Source organism: Bactrocera latifrons, unplaced genomic scaffold, assembly GCF_001853355.1.
Source record: "Bactrocera latifrons isolate USDA-ARS-PBARC rearing strain unplaced genomic scaffold, ASM185335v1 scaffold_10, whole genome shotgun sequence".
Lineage (NCBI taxonomy): Eukaryota > Metazoa > Arthropoda > Insecta > Diptera > Tephritidae > Bactrocera > Bactrocera latifrons.
Window position 1 is genome coordinate 1,638,861 of NW_017534408.1, and position 20,437 is coordinate 1,659,297.

Below are 20,437 nucleotides of genomic sequence, written 5' to 3' on the forward strand. Positions count from 1 at the left end.
GCCATATCATTTTAATCTAATCCGTWCTCTTTTACACCAAATATTAAAATAAGAAGTAAAATAAAAACACATAAAAATCTACTTTGTGTATACGATATAATTCGCTCCGAAGAATTTCTCACTGAAAATTACAAATTACTTAGTCCCTTATAATCCCCTTATAATCTTATTGCCGATGATAGCTGTTGGCATTTAGACTTCAGTTGTTGTTTTTGTTGTTTAGTATTTTTTTTCCATATTTTCCTACCTACTCCGTTATTTGAAAGACTCTTAACATACTTCTACGACAGTAGAAAAGCCGGCAATGTGCTCCACACAAAAGATTTAAGCAACGAACTCTTTCCCTGCTTTTTCGGTTTTTGATTTTTTTGTTTTCCTATCATTTTTTCGCTTTCATTATGTTAGTAAAAGCTGACAATTTATGTCAATAATAAGCCGCATTATTGCCTTTGAAGTATTAACKTTTAGTGTGCCGCAGATGGCGCACGCGTAGCAAAAGACGATTTTCCAATTAAACTATCGTTCAATGCGTGATTAATTGTTGCGCTGTAAATTGCACTGAGCAGTGGAAAAGTCAGTTGCGCGTGGGCATTTAGTAATTTAAGGCTTTTAAGTATTTTTGTCATAATAAGTAGCTTTTAATACCCATCAGCAGGGCTTGGTAATCCATTTTAAGCTTTTAGTTTTTAAAAATCAAAATTACTATTTAGAATGGTTTGCAAKTGGATTAGTTTTAATATAAAGAAATATTTTATCGCTTAAATATTTGAAGTTTAGTTGTAAAAATAAGTGAGGTATATAACAACATRTGATCAAATTTGAAGCGGACTGGAACATTTACTTACTTTRAGTGTGATTATAAAAATTTGTATTGAAATATGTATTGTGGCTTTAATAAAATGTAGTTTTTATCTAGTCGGGGTATGATATTAAGTATATATTTATATATCTCAGCATTTATTAATTTTTTTTTTCTTTTTTTAGTTTTTTTTAATCATTCTGTTTCAGTTTCAGTTTCAAATAAATATCAAAACTCATTAAGATAAGCTTATATGAATCCCTCTTTGGAATGAGACTTCTTGCAATTTTATCTCAACATCCTATTACATTTTTCCTGCAACAACAACAACAGCAATTACCACCTATCAGTCGCTTCGGCAACATCAATGCTGCATTCATACCGCCTGTCTGTCTGTCTGTTTATGCAACAGCGCACGCTGCAGCACAAAGGCGCTATTTAGCTGGCATGACTCGGCATTATGTTAACAGCAGGCTCAACAAAAAGTGATTAGCGCTCGGCTAAGCACACACCACAAGACACCACAAGCAAGCGCAGAAGCTACAGAATTTATGTTTTATACATTTCTCATTTTACATTTATTATTATTTTTCCTTGAATATGCGGCTGTGCAGCATGTAAAGCATGCTTCCTTTGTACATATTTTTATTACATACATACAAACATATTTGCACATATTTATTTTTCACTTTAACTGCTGCGCTCCTGTACTCATAGTTAGTTGGTTAGTTAGCTCTAATGCCCTGAAACAAATTACGTTAATTTAATTCCCTACGTACTAATTCCCTTCGAGCTACCCTGGCTGTGGCAGCCGCTCATAGTATTTCTCGAGCGAAAAGTGAAGCTGCGGCTTTTATCAGCTCACCACTTGCGTTCCTGTTGCAACTGCCGCTGAGCGTTTCCTGCCTCCATCCTGTCCCCATATGAAGTTGGAAGTTATTGTTTTGTTGCTTTCTCAGTGTTAATTGAAACCTGCTGCGCCATCAGTGTCAGTCCGTCTAAAAAACTCATAAAGTTTCAAGCAGCTCTGCGATGCGAAATCATTTGAATTGCTGCCGTTTGTGGCATGATTTAGTTGTATGCTGGTGCATTGTGAGGGGCAACAGCAGCAAAACAGAAATATTTAGCTAAGCTTTAATGCTAGTCCAACACTCCATTTCAAATGTAACTAGAAAGCAAAATGAGTGAGCCACTGACGGCTGCTCGTTTTCTGTGCGCCTCAGCGCCTTCTACGCTTCCTCTGGCTGGCTGCAGTTCAGTTTTTTTTTTTGCGACTGAAGTGCATGCAAGTATTTAACGCTTTGTTTGTAGGGTGTTTGTTGAAGTCTGTGTTGTTTGTGGTATGTGTTGCAAGTATATAACAAATTCTTGCAGCAGTCCTTGACTTTTATTGCTTTACCTTTTGGTCGTGTCTTAAACATTTTACGATCGCCCGTGTTGCTTACTTTGCCCTTAATTCGCTGCAGTTAAAGTAAAAACGACATAAAACTCTGACAGTTGTGGCAACTGCAAATAGCTCAGCTGTRAAAACTTCAGAAAAAGTTTCGGAAAAAGGGCGCTTTCGTTGGCAATGAGGCGCTTTTAGTCCGATTTCAACCTTTTTAACAATCTTCCGAGTGTTTGTATAGATCACTTACAATAGTCATATATAGCCGTTTACGGGCTTTAACTAGCTAAAGTTTTTGAAGTAAGCTATACTTGAGGATATTCATTAAAATTAAATATTTTTTTTTTTTACATTATTTATGCACAAAATATGCTTTTAAAATTTTATTAAGCATTTTAAACATATTATTTAGACAAAAAATGTTACCAAGTAATAATACTCATATCGCTGTATATAAGAATTGCTAATTATTCTGTCTTTATAACACATTTAAGATCAATATAGGCTTTCTGTTTTATGACAAAAATCAGAAAAATGGTATAACAATGAAAAATTATGCTAAACAGGGTATGTGTCCACGCTAACTGCGGCTATCAAAGCTCCAAACCAATTGACAGTGGTGCTATATATAAACTATCCTTTTTGTTTTCCCGTAGTAACCAATTATTCGACTAATCCATAATCTTCAATAGCAATTGGTTTCGTATGATGGAAGAAAGCGAGTATTTAAGAAATGGATGAATAGATGTCTCCATCGAAAATATTAAGTTAATAAAACGATTTATAAAAACTATGAAGAATTTTTTTACAATCGTTTTATGTTTATAAAGTTATTTCATACTCTTGCAACATGCAAGGAGCCAGGGAAGTATCTTTAGGTACATTAGGCTCGTTAGTTATATTAGGCGAGTTTTAGTCTAATTTTTTTTTTATTCTAATTACAAATATGCAACATTATTAGTGAAGCACGCTCTCTCAATTTTATRCAGATAACTCACATATTGGGTGACATATGCGGTATAAAGTCGCCTGGAAGTTCTAAAATATTTATATTTGGTATATGGAAGCTCAGGGAAGTATTTCCCCGAAATTTTTTATACACAGAAATACTATTGTCAGGAAAGTATTCTGGCCGAATTGCTGTTGTAAATTTAAATTTCACACATTGACCGATAATTTCGATAAAAAGTCAACTATAGGCTCTGAGTTCCACATATTCGGCACATAGGAGCTTGAAAGGTTTTGCTTGGATTTGGCCAAGTTTTGGTGGTACACYTCAAAGGCATTATTCGTGCAAAGTTTTATCCCATTCTATTAAKTGGTTCTTGATCTGTAYACAGGAAAGTGAAWGAATCAAAAAGAATTTAAAATTGTGTTATTTGGAGTGTAGTCGTGGTTGTAATCAGATTTCRACCATTTTCTTACATCATTAACATCTTTAATTAGTGTAATACCTATCTACGCTTCGGGGGAGTAATTACCCCGAATTTACATTACATGTCTGATTTTCGAGAAGAATTAAATTTTGAGTGCYTGCGTTGCTTAGTTTTATTTTTTATAAGTAAAAAACAAATTTTGCATGGTATAGACTCTTATAACTTCTAAGAATTTTTTTTTTTAACATTTTGCTTAAAATATCGGACAATGCGTAGCAAAAGCCGTAATAGAATATTTTTTTTCTCAACGAGAAAATAGAGCAGCTACAACCACAATGCTTCTCTGCGTAAATTTTAAACTGGAATTGATACAAACAATCATTCTCATCGTTTTTGGTGAAGGCTTATGTACTACCCACCCCCCTTCCCTCCCGTTCATCACTCGAAGATATATTGCATCTAAAAGAATGCGCTGAACTCGGTCGAAGGGAGGAAAGGTACTAATTTTAGACCTTCAACTAAGGCATGGTTGAACATAACGTCATTATGGAAGATCTAGTGTTCTATAGCTCGCTCGACTTCCCGGTTTTTACATTACACAATTGATCTTAAGCAAAAGACGAGTCATGTATTACGAGTCCCAAAAAGGCAACGTCACACTCGTACTTGATTTTGATGCAACTTAGTCCAAACAAGATATAAAAATCAAAGTTTAGCCAAACTCATTTAAGAATTTTAAATTTTTGAACATTTGTTGAAGTCTTGAAGGAGACGCTATTTGAAATATTTTAGAAAAGGTTTAAACGACGAAGTAGAACGCAATGTTATTTCCACAGACTGTATATTTTCAGCGTAATATGTCTAAGGTGAGAGCTCAGAAGGGGAGTTTTTGAGCTCACCGATGTTCTCTTAAACTCTTTGGAGTTAGTGGTGGCACGTTTTCCAAAAAAAAATATATATTTTAAAAATAAGAAACGTATTCTAAAGTGTTTTTTAGCATTCCTAGATATATTTTTAACCAATATATTTATTTCATTATATTAAAATTATTTTAATTAAGAAGAAAAATTAAAAATTACTTACCTTGCACTCTAATCGAAAGTTTAAGGCTATATTATGGTTTCACTTTGTTAAAACTTTTTTTTTATACTCTCGACTTGAAACTATTACTGCAGTTTATCGCATTTAAATCCCCTCAGAATATTTCGCTCTTGCTTCTTAAAGYCGCGCAAAGTACTTTTAACTGAAATATTGTAAGCTCACTGTCAACGAATAACTATTACACAAATTACATTGCATAGTTTTGTTCAATGTCACACAGTCAGCTTTTGAACTGCGAAAAACTCACTCTCACATCAAGTCACACGCACTTATTTACTTTACGCGCACACTGCAGCTCACCGAGGTGATGGCAACGAACTAACACGTTGTAAGGTCGACGTAGAACTAAAGGCTTCAAGCAGGTAAAAGTGTTGTTATAAAAATTAGAAAACTTCTTTCACCATCACCAGCCGCCCAAGTTGCTACCTATGCAGGCAAGTATGCATATGCATGTGTGTATGTGTGTTTGCAGAAGAAATCTGAGAAAAGTCATCAGCAACTTCTTTTAGTACTTCCTCTGTGCCAAGCAAGTACGCATACCCATACAAACACATGTGTTGCTGGCAAGATGTTGCACTTTAAAGAGCATAAAAATCTCTCAACCTTTAATGGTTACTTCTTACTTTGTTGTCGCGTTGCTTTTGCTGTCTGCTTGCGTGGTGTGGAGCAAGATGATGCCTTCGTTATATTGTAGTTAGCAGACAATGAGCAGCGAAAATGTCATCATCATCATGATGATGAGGCAAAATGGGAAAGCAACATTATTATAAGTGGTTATGCATATGAATATTATCGTCAATGAACTTTGAATGAGTTTTAAATTAACATGATTTGGAAGATTACGATTTTTTTTCTCAATGAAATAATAAAAGTATAAATTGATTTTTCATCACATTTCTTATATAACTTTCGTCGACCTTGCATAAAACCTGTTCTGGATTTTTTTTTTTTGTTAATTGGTTAAGTGGCAGTAGCACTTTCATTTCAATAAACTACTTTGCGAGCATATTTTTATTACAAATGAATAGAAACCTCTTTTTTGTAATAAATTTTTGCGTTTGTGTACATAAACGTTGTGAGATTCTCATACTTCAATAAGCTTTATAAATATTTGTATAAAAAATAAATACAAAATATTGGTATAAACAAAATTATACAGTATTTGACAATGCCCAATGCAGGCAACTTGTAAAATCACATCACCTAACAGCCGGCTGCATTGAAAAATGTTAAAAATATGCTGCAGCATTGAAAAGGTCCGCACTTAAGAACTCTAACATAGCGTAAAAACTGGAAGTAATAAACATTTCTCTTGACATTGCCGAAGTCTTCATACATGGTCATGCTTTACAGCAAATACACAGCTAAAGGTATTTAATTACATATATGTTAGAGTACCACCTTCAACGTCATTTGATCTACTTTGTGCTGTTAAAACGACATACTGCTGTATACTTTACAGAGCATACCTTATAAACAACTATTTAAGCTCTTCAGCAATGTGCACCGCTCTTGCAAACACCGCTTCTTTCGCAAACTCACAACAGTACCACTAAAGCAATTGCGCTTGACCAGCTGMACATTTCGTTAGCACACCTGTGCGTGAGCACTGCTTAGTAGCGASCATCTACTGCTGTTAAGATCGTATATTGACCGTGGCTGCTTCGGCRAGTGGAGTGTATTCTCTCTTCCTATTACATTTCATTGAAATCTCTGGTATGTAGACTGAACATGTTCATTACCGTTGGATTTTCATSTGTGATCCCTATAATGCATTTCACTTTACATCACAACTTAAAAAATCATATCGTTGAAAATTCTGCTTTTAATTCATATCCTATCACATCTTATAACATCATGAGAGTCCACGTAATATAACAATATCTCACATATTCCAGCCTCACATCACTTCTYACGTAGTTCATATCTCATCTTATAGTTAAAATAATAACATGACTTAAGTTTACATRCATTCAAATCTTATGACATTATATCAACCAGAAGCACATTATGTATAGTATGATAATGGCACAACTTTTGCAAATATATCACATGTGATCAAATTATTTAAATAATAATCATATGCTGATATCAACTAGAGACACGTCATATCACATCAAGCACAAATACATCACATCATTTGATATCAAATCGACTGGAGTCTCAGAGTTTATAGTATATCACATCACAATACATCATATCAGTTAACATCGGTACTGTTACATATAACACCAGGTAAAATCAACTAAAAATTTATCACATTATATCATATCATTCAAAAAATTATCACATGATATCATATCACATCACTTGAAATTCATCATATCAGTTAATTTCGATCATATCAAACAACAATTTATCACATGAACCCATATCACTTCACTTGAAATTCATCTTATCGATCATATCAACCAAAAAATTATCACATGATATTAAAAAACATCACATGATACCAACTAACTAAAATAATCACATATCATTCAAGAGCAAACACAGCATATCAAACGATATTATATCAACTACATCACACGAAGTTATATCACGAGGTTTATGCATTATGCAATCGCATGAMATCATATCAAGCAATTRTAATCACATACATRATATCATATATCACCGCAACAAAATCATATCATATCAAAAGTAACAGTAAGCATTCAATGTCAAATTATTTTATATGAAGTGAGTCTAATGTAAATAACATTATTTTATCTGTTTCTAGTTGATCTAGTATGGTACGCTTGTAATATTTTATAACTATGACCCAATCATATTAGTTAATATGCATATTCAATAACCTCACACCATATGATCATACGAACTAGAGCCACTATAATATCACATTATATAAGATAAGATAACGAGGATAATAGACTAAAAGATGGACTGTGTTCGCATCACATGAATTAATATCATGTCCACTGAAAACCTATTGCAACCACTACAAATGAGATCATATCATATCAAATAATCATAACATGTGATATTACAGTACAAATATAATGAGTTCATATGCCATTTATCAACTGAGTCTCGTTTCTTGGTTTGAGTTTGCCGCAGATACTATCATAATGCAGCAGATCATTTCGCAGAAGAGAACATGACTACACTGTATTAATATATCACACCATAAGCAACAATGGTTGACTTCAACTTATAAGTACTAATGAAATAAACACGCAATTAATTATCTAACTTTACGAAGCATAATATTAGTTGCTCCATTAAAAATATTTATTTAAATTTTTACTATCGAAAATCGAGAAGGCAGCCAAGAAAATGATTATTCACTTTATTTGATAGTGATACTTTTTGTTTTTGTTATAAAAAGGTGTCACAAGAACTCAGTTGATTAATTATTTTRTCAGAATTGATATCACTCATTTAAACAGTCTTAATGGATCATCTTAGTGTGATATTTTCCAAAAAATCCACTTTTTTGTTTGTTGAAAACGAAATACTGTCCAAAAAGTCCAAAAATTGATACTTTTTGTCCGTTATTTTGTCAAAATTCAAATGAATGTAATTATTTATTTAAAAAATTTAAGTGATTGATTACATTCAACATTCAAAAAAAAAAAAATTTCGAAAATCAGTGATTTTTCGTACGGTCACATTGAAACGATTCCTTGAGTTTAAAATGGAATATGSAAATTCATTAACATTGATTTTATTACCGTCGACAGAGAATGTTAAAGTAACAGCATGTATGTAWTGTATGCATTGTTGAATATTTCATAGCATATGCTAAGGCGTAGTCAAGATTTTAACTGTGATTATATTGAATATTTTAAGATTCATATTTTCTTAGCGCTTGTCTAACGAAGTTTTTGTAATAAAATAATAGTTCTAGTAAGAAGAAATGCATTATTTTCTAATAGATGCTTATAGTAATCTGTAACTCACTTTGTGTAAGTGCGATCGGGTTACGCTATGTATATGTCCTGTGAAAGATAAGACTTCGTAGCAGAAAAACTTCAGATATAATTTTGTGCTTATTTGAATAAGTATTGCTTAAGCGCAACCAAGATGGACAAGTAAAGAGAAAGCGCCAAATTTCGCTAAAGGCGAAAACGCCAGCCAGGTGGCTGAAAATGTAAATATATATTGAAATAAAGATAACATTTTAAAGGGTGTATACATTTTATTTTACATAATTTTCGTAGGGTCAGGACGTAAAGTTACATATTACACTTTACGTAAGTACTAAAATAATTTCCTTCTTTGAAACTTGCCAGTTAAAAAAAAAAAAAAATGGTAATAAAATATCAACTTCTGAACCTTTCGTTTTTATTATAGCAAAAAGTCCATTGTTTAACCACTTCAAATTATATTCTACTTCCAATTTTTAATATCCTTGCGCAACCGTTTTTTGAGTAAGAGAAATATAAATGCTTGAACAGATTGCCTGAGAAAATATATACTCAGCACCAAATAAAAGTAAACGAAAACATAAAAACCTCAACAACAACACTTACTAAAAGTAACAACAAATTTGCAAAATAAAGACACACACTCCGCCAACTAAGACGGCCTTTTTTGGCTCCACTCTCTGCGAGGCTACGATAAGCAATAAAATTTACACCTCACATAAATCCGCTGGAGAAAGAAAATTGATCCTAAATAACAGCACACAACAAAAGACTACAAGCGCACAACAAYAACAATACAAGAGCCATAGAAATTAAGTGTTGTTGCACTTAAAGCGAGATATTGTGGCGATACTCGCGCATTACATGTGCCTTATGATACTTTTACCTTGTACTTGCAACGAAATGTTTACACATGTAGGCCTTCAAGTATGTGTATGTGTGTGTGCAAATGTTGCGATATAAATATTTATGCTTAGGCAAGCAGCTTGAGCGCCCAAAATGACCCAATTTCCATAGKCAACAGCGCTTAACTGTACTTAGTTGTCCATTCGCAATTTAATGCCGCCACTAACGCCCTCAAGTGCATGGATATTCATTAACTTCAATGTCACCGTTACACAGTCTAAAATCACCGAACGAATTCGCATGRAGGCAGAATTTATTTAATGGCGCTTAGAAAGGAGTCAATGGGTTCAACAAAAGCACTCAMAGTTAAATTTATTTGAACGATTTTGAATAAAAGCCTAATCTCTTCGCCGAATTTGTGGGCTAACTGGAGTATTTGTTTGCTGTGCTTGGTAATTAATTGATATAGGGAARTTGCAAATCTGCGGCAATATTTTGATAATGTATATAACAGTTTGTAAAGAAAAGCTACTCTAAATTTCTAAGCCTTGTCATATCAAAAGCTGCATTTTTTCTAAATCTAAGTAATTTCTTTATTAGAATAAATATAAATCATATTAATATTATTAAAGCTATGAATTGTAGTTAATAGCATGGTAMAAATTTTAGTCTTCACTCCGAAATGTAGGCAACATTTTAGAGTGCGCCCGTATGTGATCCATTATATTCTTCTTCTTTATTTCTATTTGTATATGCTCTGATCTTGAGACCTTCTGTAAGACGTCGCATCTCTTCGCAGAATTTTCGAGCAATACCCCTGTGATGTTATGCTGTATTCTACAGAGGACAATGTTTCGGGCCTGGTGAAGTCGATCAGCCTCAACCCATTTGGGGATGTGCCAAAGATGCCTTTTTTGTCCACCCTGGTGTTGAAGTCGCCAAGCACTATTTTGACATCGCGGCGAGAGCAGCTCTCATAGGTGCGCTACTAGCGTTGACAGAAGGCATCTTTGCTCGTTCTCTTCCATCGGGGCGCGGACACAGATCAGCGATTTGTTGAAAAACTTCACMTTGTAACGGATTGTGGCTACACGCTCATTCACCGGGGTGAATACCGAGACTCGGCGACGAAGTCTCTCTCCCGCCACAAGATCCACGCCGAATTTGAGCTCTTTTATACGGCCAACGTAGCAAATGCCACAAGACTTTGTYCCGTCAATCGCACTTCCTTTACGGATGTCAATCTTTATTTTTACGACGACATCAACCAGTTGTCTGCGGCACCTCCCAATTAAGGGAACGGTCATTCCASGTGCATGCCTTTAAATCGTAGTAGTCGTAGTTTAATCGATGAGTATAATACATGTGCAGAGGTCGATTTCAAAAAGGGGTCCAAGGCTGTTTATGTACGCTTTTTAGTGGTTTTTACGTGGCGGGAGGCAAGCTCGCCTTCAAACGGATATTCTTAGGTTGCCTAGAGGATACATSGTCAAAGTCCGGAAGTGATGAGCTACTTGAGACATATGTAAAACAAAAAACGTTTCTGGCCACTCCCAAGTGAACGGCGATCAGAGAACTTTCCTACTGTGCGTGAACTTCYACACATGACTCCGTTCTCCCCACCTGGCAGAAGTTTTACCACCAATATARTAAGAATACTTAAAAGGATCATTGAAAATAAGTAATATTTTARATAAAAATATTTTTTACTATTTTCTTTGTTGTATATAGGATTTTATAAAAACAACAACAAATTTACTTTCTGTCGCACTCACAAAAGAAATCTAAACACAGGAAACATATCTATATATTTGTAGCCAACCGAAATACTACATGAATTTGCATGCATGTTTATGCTCCAACAAAACCGCCATAACACACATGCATACATATGTACGCTTCTCGTATTTCGTAACAATTTGGCGGTGACATTTCTCGCGCTCCCCACAACAACCGTTGCATTACATTAATTTATTTAAATTAGCCATTGACTGGAGCGGCATTTGTTATGGCCGTAAATGCCGTTACACTTGCGCGAGTGGGTGGCTGAGGTGGACGCAGAGGTTGAGCGCACATGAACTTGTTGCACACATAAATGTGGCACGTTCGTACTTCATTCATGGCTGCTGAACTGGCAACCTACGCGTGGCAACBCTATGGTGAGTGTACGCCGCTGGTAAATGCCATAGGCGAGTTTTAGTATGTGTGCGTGTGTGTGTGTTAATGTGTGTAATAGAATAAGCGCAATTTCACAGCGCGATTTACATTTGCAATCGTGTTTAGATCTTCGCAAATATTCCATGGCCCAGCACTCGGTCATGGMTAAAGGACAAATAAAGTTGACCGATAAATATGCCGAAGGTTGCCTTGAGGGCGTTAGAGCCTTATTTTTTTATCGCTTTTGTGTAGTGCACTTATATAGGTTTTCTTAGAAGGGCGTTGTAACAGTTGTTGTTGCTTTGACCGAATCCATTTTCATTTGCTTTCGCACCAATTTCGCACTTTTTCACTAATTTTCTATTAAACCGTAATATTTTCGCGCCTAAAAATTAACATTTGACAACTTATTGCTGACATAGTCACCTTCTTCACCAGCAACGGCACATTTCACGGTTTAATTTTGTTTCATTAATGATTATGTGTGTGTTTTAACGTATATTCGCACCTACTAAGAAAATTTGTCGGTGGTTTTTAATTTAGAGAATATTCAATGGGACTATARACTTTGATCTTTGATGTCGCTATGTGTTAGTGTGAGCATTTATTAGTGTTGGTGATAACTCTTGAGGGTCTTTGATTCGCTAGCACAATGCTTACTGTGATTGAGCTCCGCTACTCTTCAAATTTTTGGTGAACCACGGTACTATTTCATGAATTGGAAGATAATTGCGAATGTATGCTAAAAACCTTAAACCTTTTACATGGCGTATATACGCTATTTTCATCTCTGATATCGTTATGGTTCTTAATATAGGTTTAGAATATATATCGGATATATGTATATGGGATACCTACCGGATCGATATGTTTAAGGGACCTTTCCCATAAATTAGTAATATTTTCACACACACCCGCAATTCTATTTCCAAACTTTATGTTGACGTAATAGGCTTACATAATGTTTACTTAAAAAKCATATTGGCAAGTAATTAATTTAACAAATTTCCTACCTAAAATCACTTAGCGGAACTGTGCTACATGATAAATGCCGGTAGATAGATTGCGTAAGCGGTGTCTACGCCAATAAAAAAGCARATAAAGAGCAAACAAGTGACAAGATAATCATTGTAGTCAGTTCGTGGATTGAATGGAAAAATTTCACAAAACAAAATGATGTGGGCCAAGTGTTGAGAATCTTTCGAGAACTTCTTCTGTAGTGACTTCAATGTCACGATGCGTGTGCAGCAAAGTCACGCCGATCAATCTATCTTGAAACATTTTCATCTACAGCCACATTTTTATGCGGCGAAGTGTCGAAAAAGATCGCTCAAAACTTGCATTCATCACAGGAATTGCATACAATATGCGAAGATAACTTTGAATTATGGCACTGCCAGTGATCAAGTTCACATTTGAGCTTCAAACGGTGCATRACGTTGTCATTATCCAKARGACCTTTGAATCTATTTRTCAAGCAGTCAATAAGATTTTCCATTTCTTTGGTTTTCAAAGCACATAGATTTTYTGGAAGCCGCATATTGAWATCCATACAAYACTTCTTTAGAAAAGCGCGTCTTCMAATATTAGCCGATTGTAGAAAAAGTAGGAATGTACACTAATATTCTGTAGTATTCTTCACAAGTTCTCACGTAGCAATTTCGAGTTTTGTTCGTCGGCCGCAGGTTCMTGGATTTTCTTCGTCAACTTTCAGTTCTGCCGCAATTTTTTTCCTGCCTGTATAAATGGGTCGAAGATTTTCCTCAGCTTTTTGTCTTCGTTTACGGAACATTATAAGTAAMGTATCTATCATATTTGATGCCATTGTCAGATCGGTCGATTGTTTTTGAAGAATCACGCTGAGTAAATGAGTTAGAGATATAAAATCACACGGCTGCGATGAGTATGGTTGCTTCTTTGTTTTCCTAATTTTCAAGTTACTAGTTTTTCAGTCTGGGAAAACTTGGAGGATAAACCGTGGACAATGTATCAATCGAACATATTCAAGATTGACCTTAATGCAGCATCTCTTTCAAGTTCTCTGTCAAGCCGCGTCGCTTTAAATGTAGCTCTTTCAGTTACGGTTCCGATTGGATTTATTAACAATTAACCTCTTCAGTGGTATCTTAGCATTATATGGATTATATTTCTGTTGCCTTATATACTTTCAGAGTAGGAAAATTATTTATAAGTCATTTAGACCTTGGTTAGGAAATTTCCCCATTTCCCCCTTTCAATATGCCACTGATATAAAGTACCAACACCCACAATCAATTACATTGAATAAATTATAGAGGAATTTTCAAGAAAGAGCTTTCGCTTTACTAAAMCCATGAAGCTTTTAATAGCAGAAATCGCATTTAATCTTTCAGGCCGAAATTTTTGGCATCCCAGAAGCAATGAAGTGCGCTTCTGCACAACTATCCGGTCCCTATACCTTCTAATTAACAGTCAAGTCGCAATGTAGACTCAATACAAAGTCTCGCTGCGTAAGGTTATACAATCAGGCATTAACAAGACAATAACTTTGTTAATATCATCTGCGTACCCTGACATTTAAGGATAGAAGGAAACGTAAGACGGACGATTTGGCTCGATCGGCTGGAAATACAGTTCTCCTAAAYTGCTTCAGACCCCTCAATTGCTTCAATACTTGTTTATTAATACCAAGTTTTCATTCGGATTAGACGAAATACACTCCGCAGCCCCCACTGTCTTAAGACATATTGGAAAAMATTCACTATGTAAATTTAGAAAAACGGTAATAGTGAATCATTCATTTCATAAACAGTCTAGAACTTAATGTATGAGAAGAATGAGATCTCTAGCTGTAGCTATACTTTCATAGTGCTTGGACCCAGAAACTTTCGAACCGAATATTMATCTTTTATTTATGTTTAGTCAAGTCCACAACCTTTGTTTACATTTGGGGTTAATGGCACTTTTGTTTACAACTATGGGGTCATTGCCCTTTTCTTTAAAATTCTCGAGGTTAATGAACCCTTTGTTTACATTATAGAGTTTATGAGGAGTAAACTGAAAAGTGGATTCTTTGAAAATCATTAGGGAAGCTTTATCTTCTTCGATTTCGTAAGAAAGTTAGAAAGTTTTTGATTAAAGTTGTTCTGTCAGCAACTAAATTGTGCGGACTTAAAAAACTAGTAATTTTTTTCTAGCGTTTTTTATAGTCGATTTTATTATTTGCTTCAGCGACCACAATTAGACAACTTCAGAATCAATATGCTTACGTACTCATCCGTTACGTGACGTATAASTTACATAACAGCAGATTTATACTTAGGTTCTAGAGTTCATTATACACTTCACTTCCCTTAAAATATTTTTCATTTGAATTTGAAACATTTAATATTCAGTATTTGTCAATACTGAAGAAAGGAAATAAATATTTTTTTTTCATATTTAATTAACACATTCCTACAAATAAGCAAATTTAACACAGAGCTTTTTAACACAACATAAGTAACTAACTAAAATCTATCCAAGTATTAGCGCAAGCACACCACCACACAAAAAAAAAAAAAAACCAAGAAATGTTTACAGAAAATGAGTTAGCTACGTTTTTCTTCATGAAGCGCACAGATCGCAAAAGTATATATACGCAGATTAGTGAGCTGGTGAAGACGGCGCAGGAAGTGGCCGAGCAAGAATTGAATCAGAGACGCGAGCGGCTGCGCACTATGCTCGAGCATGAGGACAAAATCTACGAGGAAGAGTTCGCCAATAAAGTCAAGTCGCGCATAGACGAGGACATACAGCACCGCAAAGACGCTTTATTCAATATAAAGGAGGAACGCAAGCGGTTAGAAAAAGAATTCTTAGAGCGCAAGACCATACAGCAACAGTTCGAGAGTTGCTATGAAATACGCGAGGCATTGCGGCGCAAAGAAACACTACAAACCAAAGAGGTGCAGTTAGAGCAAATTGTCGAAAAAGAACGCGCACAACTGCGCGAACGACAACTGGACGATTATTGGTGTAAAGTACGTGATGCGCGTACGCAGCGCTATGACGAACGGCAAGCAGACGAGAATAAGAAAAAGTGTGACATMAAGCGCAGCATGCGTTGCGTTCTGGAGCAGCAAATGGAAATGCACAAGCGAGATGAGGAGCRCCAGCGCGARCTCAAACGCGCGGAAGCAATGGAGCTCAATAAAGTAATGGAAGAAATACGTTTGGAAAATTTCGATCRCCTGCGTATGGGYCTACCGAAAGAGACGCTTGCTTATCGCGAAGAGCTGTTGGGCACGATTGCTGACAATAAGGCGAAACGCGATGCGGAAGAGTGTGAACGCATAGAAGAGCATCGTCAATTGATGCGCGATGTGGCGCGCGAGCAGCAGGAGTACAGCGCCGCCTTGCTACAACGTAAGCGCGCTGTCTACAATGCTACAATGGAGTATCTGGATTATGCGCGACGTATGCGMAAATTGGAGRAAGACACACAGAATATGCGTGATGCGCGTATTGACGATTTGTGTCATGTGGATATCTGCACCAAAAGTAATATAAAGAGAGAGTTACAACGCAAGGCGGAAATAGCAGCGCTCTGTTATGCCGAGCTAAGGCGACAAATATGTGAAGAATACGAACGACGCCTGCGTGACATACAAGAACTGCGCGAACCAAAAATAATCGARAATCGGTTTGCGCGCCCCGARAAGACACGCGCCGACATAATGGCCGAGCGGCGTAAGATGCGCGCCGGCTTGGACGAACAGCTGATTGAAAATGCGCGCGTACATGCCGAGGAGGAGGCCAAGTACAATGCGGATCTGAAGTTAGCTATTAATGATCCTGAATTCTGCACCGAACTCGCGRAGAAATATTTGAGCGCCGGCATTGACTACTTGCCACCACATGCTAATTGGCTTATTTATGCTTGTCCACAGAAACAATTCGTCGCAAAGCGGCACGCGCCAGCTGCAGGTGGTGAACGCGGAGAAGACATAGACGATACTTGCATAAAGCCATGCGGTTGTAAGGCGCGCACGGGTTTGGAGTGCACACACCAYAATTGGTCGGCGCATAAGCGCGGCGCGCACGCTGATGGGAAGCGCCGTTTGGAGCTCGAGTCATGTTGAGCACAAGACATTTTCAGGTTTTTTGTAAYATCTTTTTTTAGAAAATTATGAAAAACTAAAAAAACGTGCATGGAATTTGTATAAAAACATACGAAATGCATAAATATATTTTGTAATTTTATAAAAACGCAAAAAATTGTATTCGATTTCAAAAGAAGGGAAGCAAAAAAAATCGACTAGTTGTTTTCTATGAGGGAATTATTAATAAACGAGTTTTTGAAAAATGCTTTCCATTTATTGGCGCTTAATACAGTAAGCTTTTGTTACAATTAAAATTAATTTTTTTAATAAATTATCGCATTAAATTTTATTATTTTTTTTTGCAGTAAAATTTATAATTTTTGATTTTTCTATTTTAAATTTTTGGTAAAATTTTTACGCTTAATATTTTGTTCTTCTTTTTTTGCTTTTTCGCTCTTCTGAAATTTAAATAAAAACTTTATGCAAACACTCTACGCTCAACAGGTTGCAAGCTAAAGCCGTTTCTGCTCAGCGCCTGGCCGACGCTTACTCGCCAACCAATTATTGTGCGGGCAATCCAAGTCAGCGCGCGCTTGACAGCCGCATGGCTTGCGACAAGTATCTTTGGCGTCMTCGWTGCCATCACCGGCGGCACGTAGCGGCGGTTGCTTGTCAGCGAATTGCCGCTGTGGACAGACATAAATCAACCAATTGGCATGCGGTGGCAAATAGTCAAGACCCGCCTCCAAATATTTGTCCGCTAATTCTTTACAAAAATCAAGGTTAACAGCGGCCTGCTTCAGCTCCGCATTGTACTTGACYTCTTCTTCTGCGCGTACGCGCGCATTTTCAAGCAGTTGCGCATCCAATCCTTTGCGCTGCWTTAGCTTTTCGGCCATGAGCTCGGCGCGTGTCTTCTCTGGGTGCGCAAAGKGATTCTCAATGATTTTCGGTGCGCGCTGTTCTTGCTTATCACGCAGTCGCCGTTCGTATTCCTCGCATATTTGGCGCCGTAGTTCGGCATAGCAAAGCGCCGCTATCTCTGCCTTGCGTTGTAGCTCTCGCTTTAAGTTACTCTTGGTGCAGATGTCCACATGTCGCAAAGCGTCAATATTTGCGTTGCGCATAYTTTGTGTGTCCTCCTCCAGCTGGCGCATACCACGCACGTAATGGAGATACTGCATTGTTGCGTTGTAGACAGCGCGCTTACGCTCTAGCATAGCGGCGCTATAGTCCTGTTGTTCCTGCTTGATCTCACGCATTAGCTGACGATGCTCTTCTATGCGTTCGACCGCTTCAGCATCACGTCTCGCCTTATTTTCAGCAATAGTGGCAAGCAGGTCTGCGCGATAGGCCAGCATTTTCTCGGATGTGCTCGCATGTTGGCGATCCAATTCTTCTAACCGCACTTCTTCCGCAATTTTAGCCAGCGCTTTGGCCTGTTCGCGYTCAGTGGCACGTTGCTGTTCCGCCTCGATCTTTTGCATTTCAATTTGTTGCTCCAARTTGCAGCGTACTTTGCACCTCATTTCCTTTTTCATTTGATAGTCTTTCGCCTCTTGTTGATCATAACGCTGTGCGTTGATCTCGTCCACTTTGCGCCAATAATCGTCTTGTTGGCGCTCACGCAGCTGAGCGCGTTCTTTCTCCACCATTTGCTCCAGTAGTGTCTCTTTCATCAGCATAGTTTCTTTAAAACGCARCGCGTCACGMACTTCAAAACAGCTCTCCAATTGCCGCTGTATGTTCTTTTGCTGCAAAAACTCTTTCTCTTGACGTTTACGCTCCTCTTTGATTTGCAATAAACTTTCCTTGCGCATGCGTATGTCTTCATCAACGCGCGTTTTTACTTTGTCTGCGAACTCTTTTTCGTAGATTTTGTTTTCTTCTTCCAGCAACCGACGTAGCCTCTTGCGTCTTTGGTTCAATTCATTCTCCGCCACATCKTGTGCGGTTGCCACCAGGTCCCTAATCTGCGTGCACAGGCTSCTCTTGTCCGAGCGTTCAAAGAAATCGCACACTGCCAAATGGTTTTCAACTCGCGGATCTAGGAATAGATTTTGTGCGCGAGTGTACATTATTTTGTTAGATTTTTTGAAGATTATAAAATTGGTTTTCCAAAAAAAAAAAATAAAAAAAAGTTTAAATATGTTAAAAAAAATTGTGCAAAATTACAGAATTTCTATTATCGTGAGTGAAGTGAGAACTGAAAATGAATTTGTTTTTTCAAATAGACATTTGGAATTTGTAGAGCTAAGCTTGCCTTATTCAACAAATTTTTAGAGTTAGCATATACAACTCTAAACAATATATGCGATGAATGAAACGACCACGTATAGAGTTTATCTGACCATTTTTCGGAAACATTTCGGAGATAAATAGTGTTTTAAGAAATGTAGCATACCTTTAGGATAATCCAACTTTAATATAAGGATTTTAGCAATTAACTGGGTACCGCAGACAGCTATGTTAACCACGTCATATGCCATATCTTATCATCCTCAACTGATGATCAACACGTCAATAAAATAATGAAATTGGTGCTGGTTAAATTTAGTCGCATGGCTTGATTGCATATTAACTTTTTGCTCATCAAAATCCCCATGGAATCCAATAAAATATATGAAGCTTTTACAATTGACAGATAATGAAGACGCAGATCTAGTTTAGAAAAAGAAGAAAGAAAGGTCTGACCGACAACCAATATGGGTTCCGCAGACAAAGATCAAACACTGGTGCGATTAAGAGGCTTACTGACTCAGCTAACAAGGCAATAGAAGGTACCAGATGGCTGCATGGTACTGCGTAATAGTCACGTCTGACGTTAAAAATGAGTTTAACTCGGCGTACTGGCTCTATATTATAAGTTCTCTAGAACATAATAAACCCCAAATTTACTTGGTTAAGACTATATCAATTCACCGGTCAGATCGGTTGCTACTGTATAAAATGAATGACAGATAAAGAAAATATGTGGTAACTGGTGGAGTTGCACAAGGTTCTGTGCTTGACCCAGAGTTGTTAAGGGTATTGTACTACGGTTGCTGCGTCTCCCACTCCCGAAGCAGGTACTTGATATTGCCATAACTGTAGTGGCAAAAGATTTTGGCCAACTTGGGATCCTCTGCAATTATCAAAGAATGGCCCACAACCTTCAGCTCATTGGACAAAGCAAGGAAAAGCTCGAAGACATCAAACTAAATACTTATGGCCATAGCATCATGACCCAGAAGTACCTAAGGGAAAAAGAGAACAGAGAGAATGAATCACGTGTAACGCCCGATCTAGCAAGAATAGTGGCCAACAATGGTRAAACAAGGTGAGCCAATCAATTCTGATGTACGCGGTGCCCGTATGGAGACCAGCAAAARACATTAGCATACGTACGGAAGCGAAGTTTGCCGTGGAACTCAAAAAATACTCGAAAGGTCCACAAGACTGGATAAGCGATTAACGGTGGACAAGCGGAAGAATGAGAATAAAACAAGCCATAATAAATGGCAAAAACGGGAAGATGGACTCACAGGYTAATTAAAAGTGTACAAGCACGTTTATGTATGAAACTTTATTTGTTGAAATATGAAATAGACTTTTACCWGACTCAGTTTTTGCCGGACACGGGTGTTTTAGAGAGTATCTCTACAAATGGCGCTCTAGTCGGCGGGACGAATTTTTCCTTCTGCGAGAGTAGCGGAAGACCTTCTGTCTTTCTCTGACGGTGGTATGAAAAAGTGAGAGCCGACCTAAAGAAATTGACAATGGTAAGAGGAAAATCGGATAACATATTGCGTATTATGACCGAATCGAAACTAGTGTGGGATATCGTGAGAGCATGG

The 20,437-nt window shown here is 36.9% G+C and overlaps 3 protein-coding genes across 3 annotated transcripts in view; 1 reads left to right on the forward strand and 2 right to left on the reverse strand.

The window, feature by feature from the left end:
- LOC108966635 overlaps nt 1-4,991 on the reverse strand; it is a 21,366-nt gene extending 16,375 nt beyond the window's left edge. The window contains exon 1 of the mRNA XM_018929646.1: nt 4,646-4,991. The gene's annotated coding sequence lies outside the window, so the exon portion shown is untranslated. The remainder of the gene's footprint in view (nt 1-4,645) is intronic.
- Nucleotides 4,992-14,950: 9,959 nt separating this feature from the next.
- LOC108966643 (trichoplein keratin filament-binding protein-like) lies at nt 14,951-16,702 on the forward strand. The gene has a single exon (XM_018929658.1). It carries the CDS (start codon nt 15,090-15,092, stop codon nt 16,638-16,640), a length of 1,551 nt encoding a protein of 516 aa, XP_018785203.1. The 5' UTR covers nt 14,951-15,089; the 3' UTR covers nt 16,641-16,702.
- A 322-nt stretch (nt 16,703-17,024) lies between these two features.
- Nucleotides 17,025-18,786, reverse strand: LOC108966653 (trichoplein keratin filament-binding protein-like). The gene has a single exon (XM_018929670.1). The coding sequence runs from the start codon at nt 18,677-18,679 to the stop codon at nt 17,114-17,116; it is 1,566 nt and encodes a 521-aa protein (XP_018785215.1). The 5' UTR covers nt 18,680-18,786; the 3' UTR covers nt 17,025-17,113.
- Nucleotides 18,787-20,437: the final 1,651 nt, after the last annotated feature.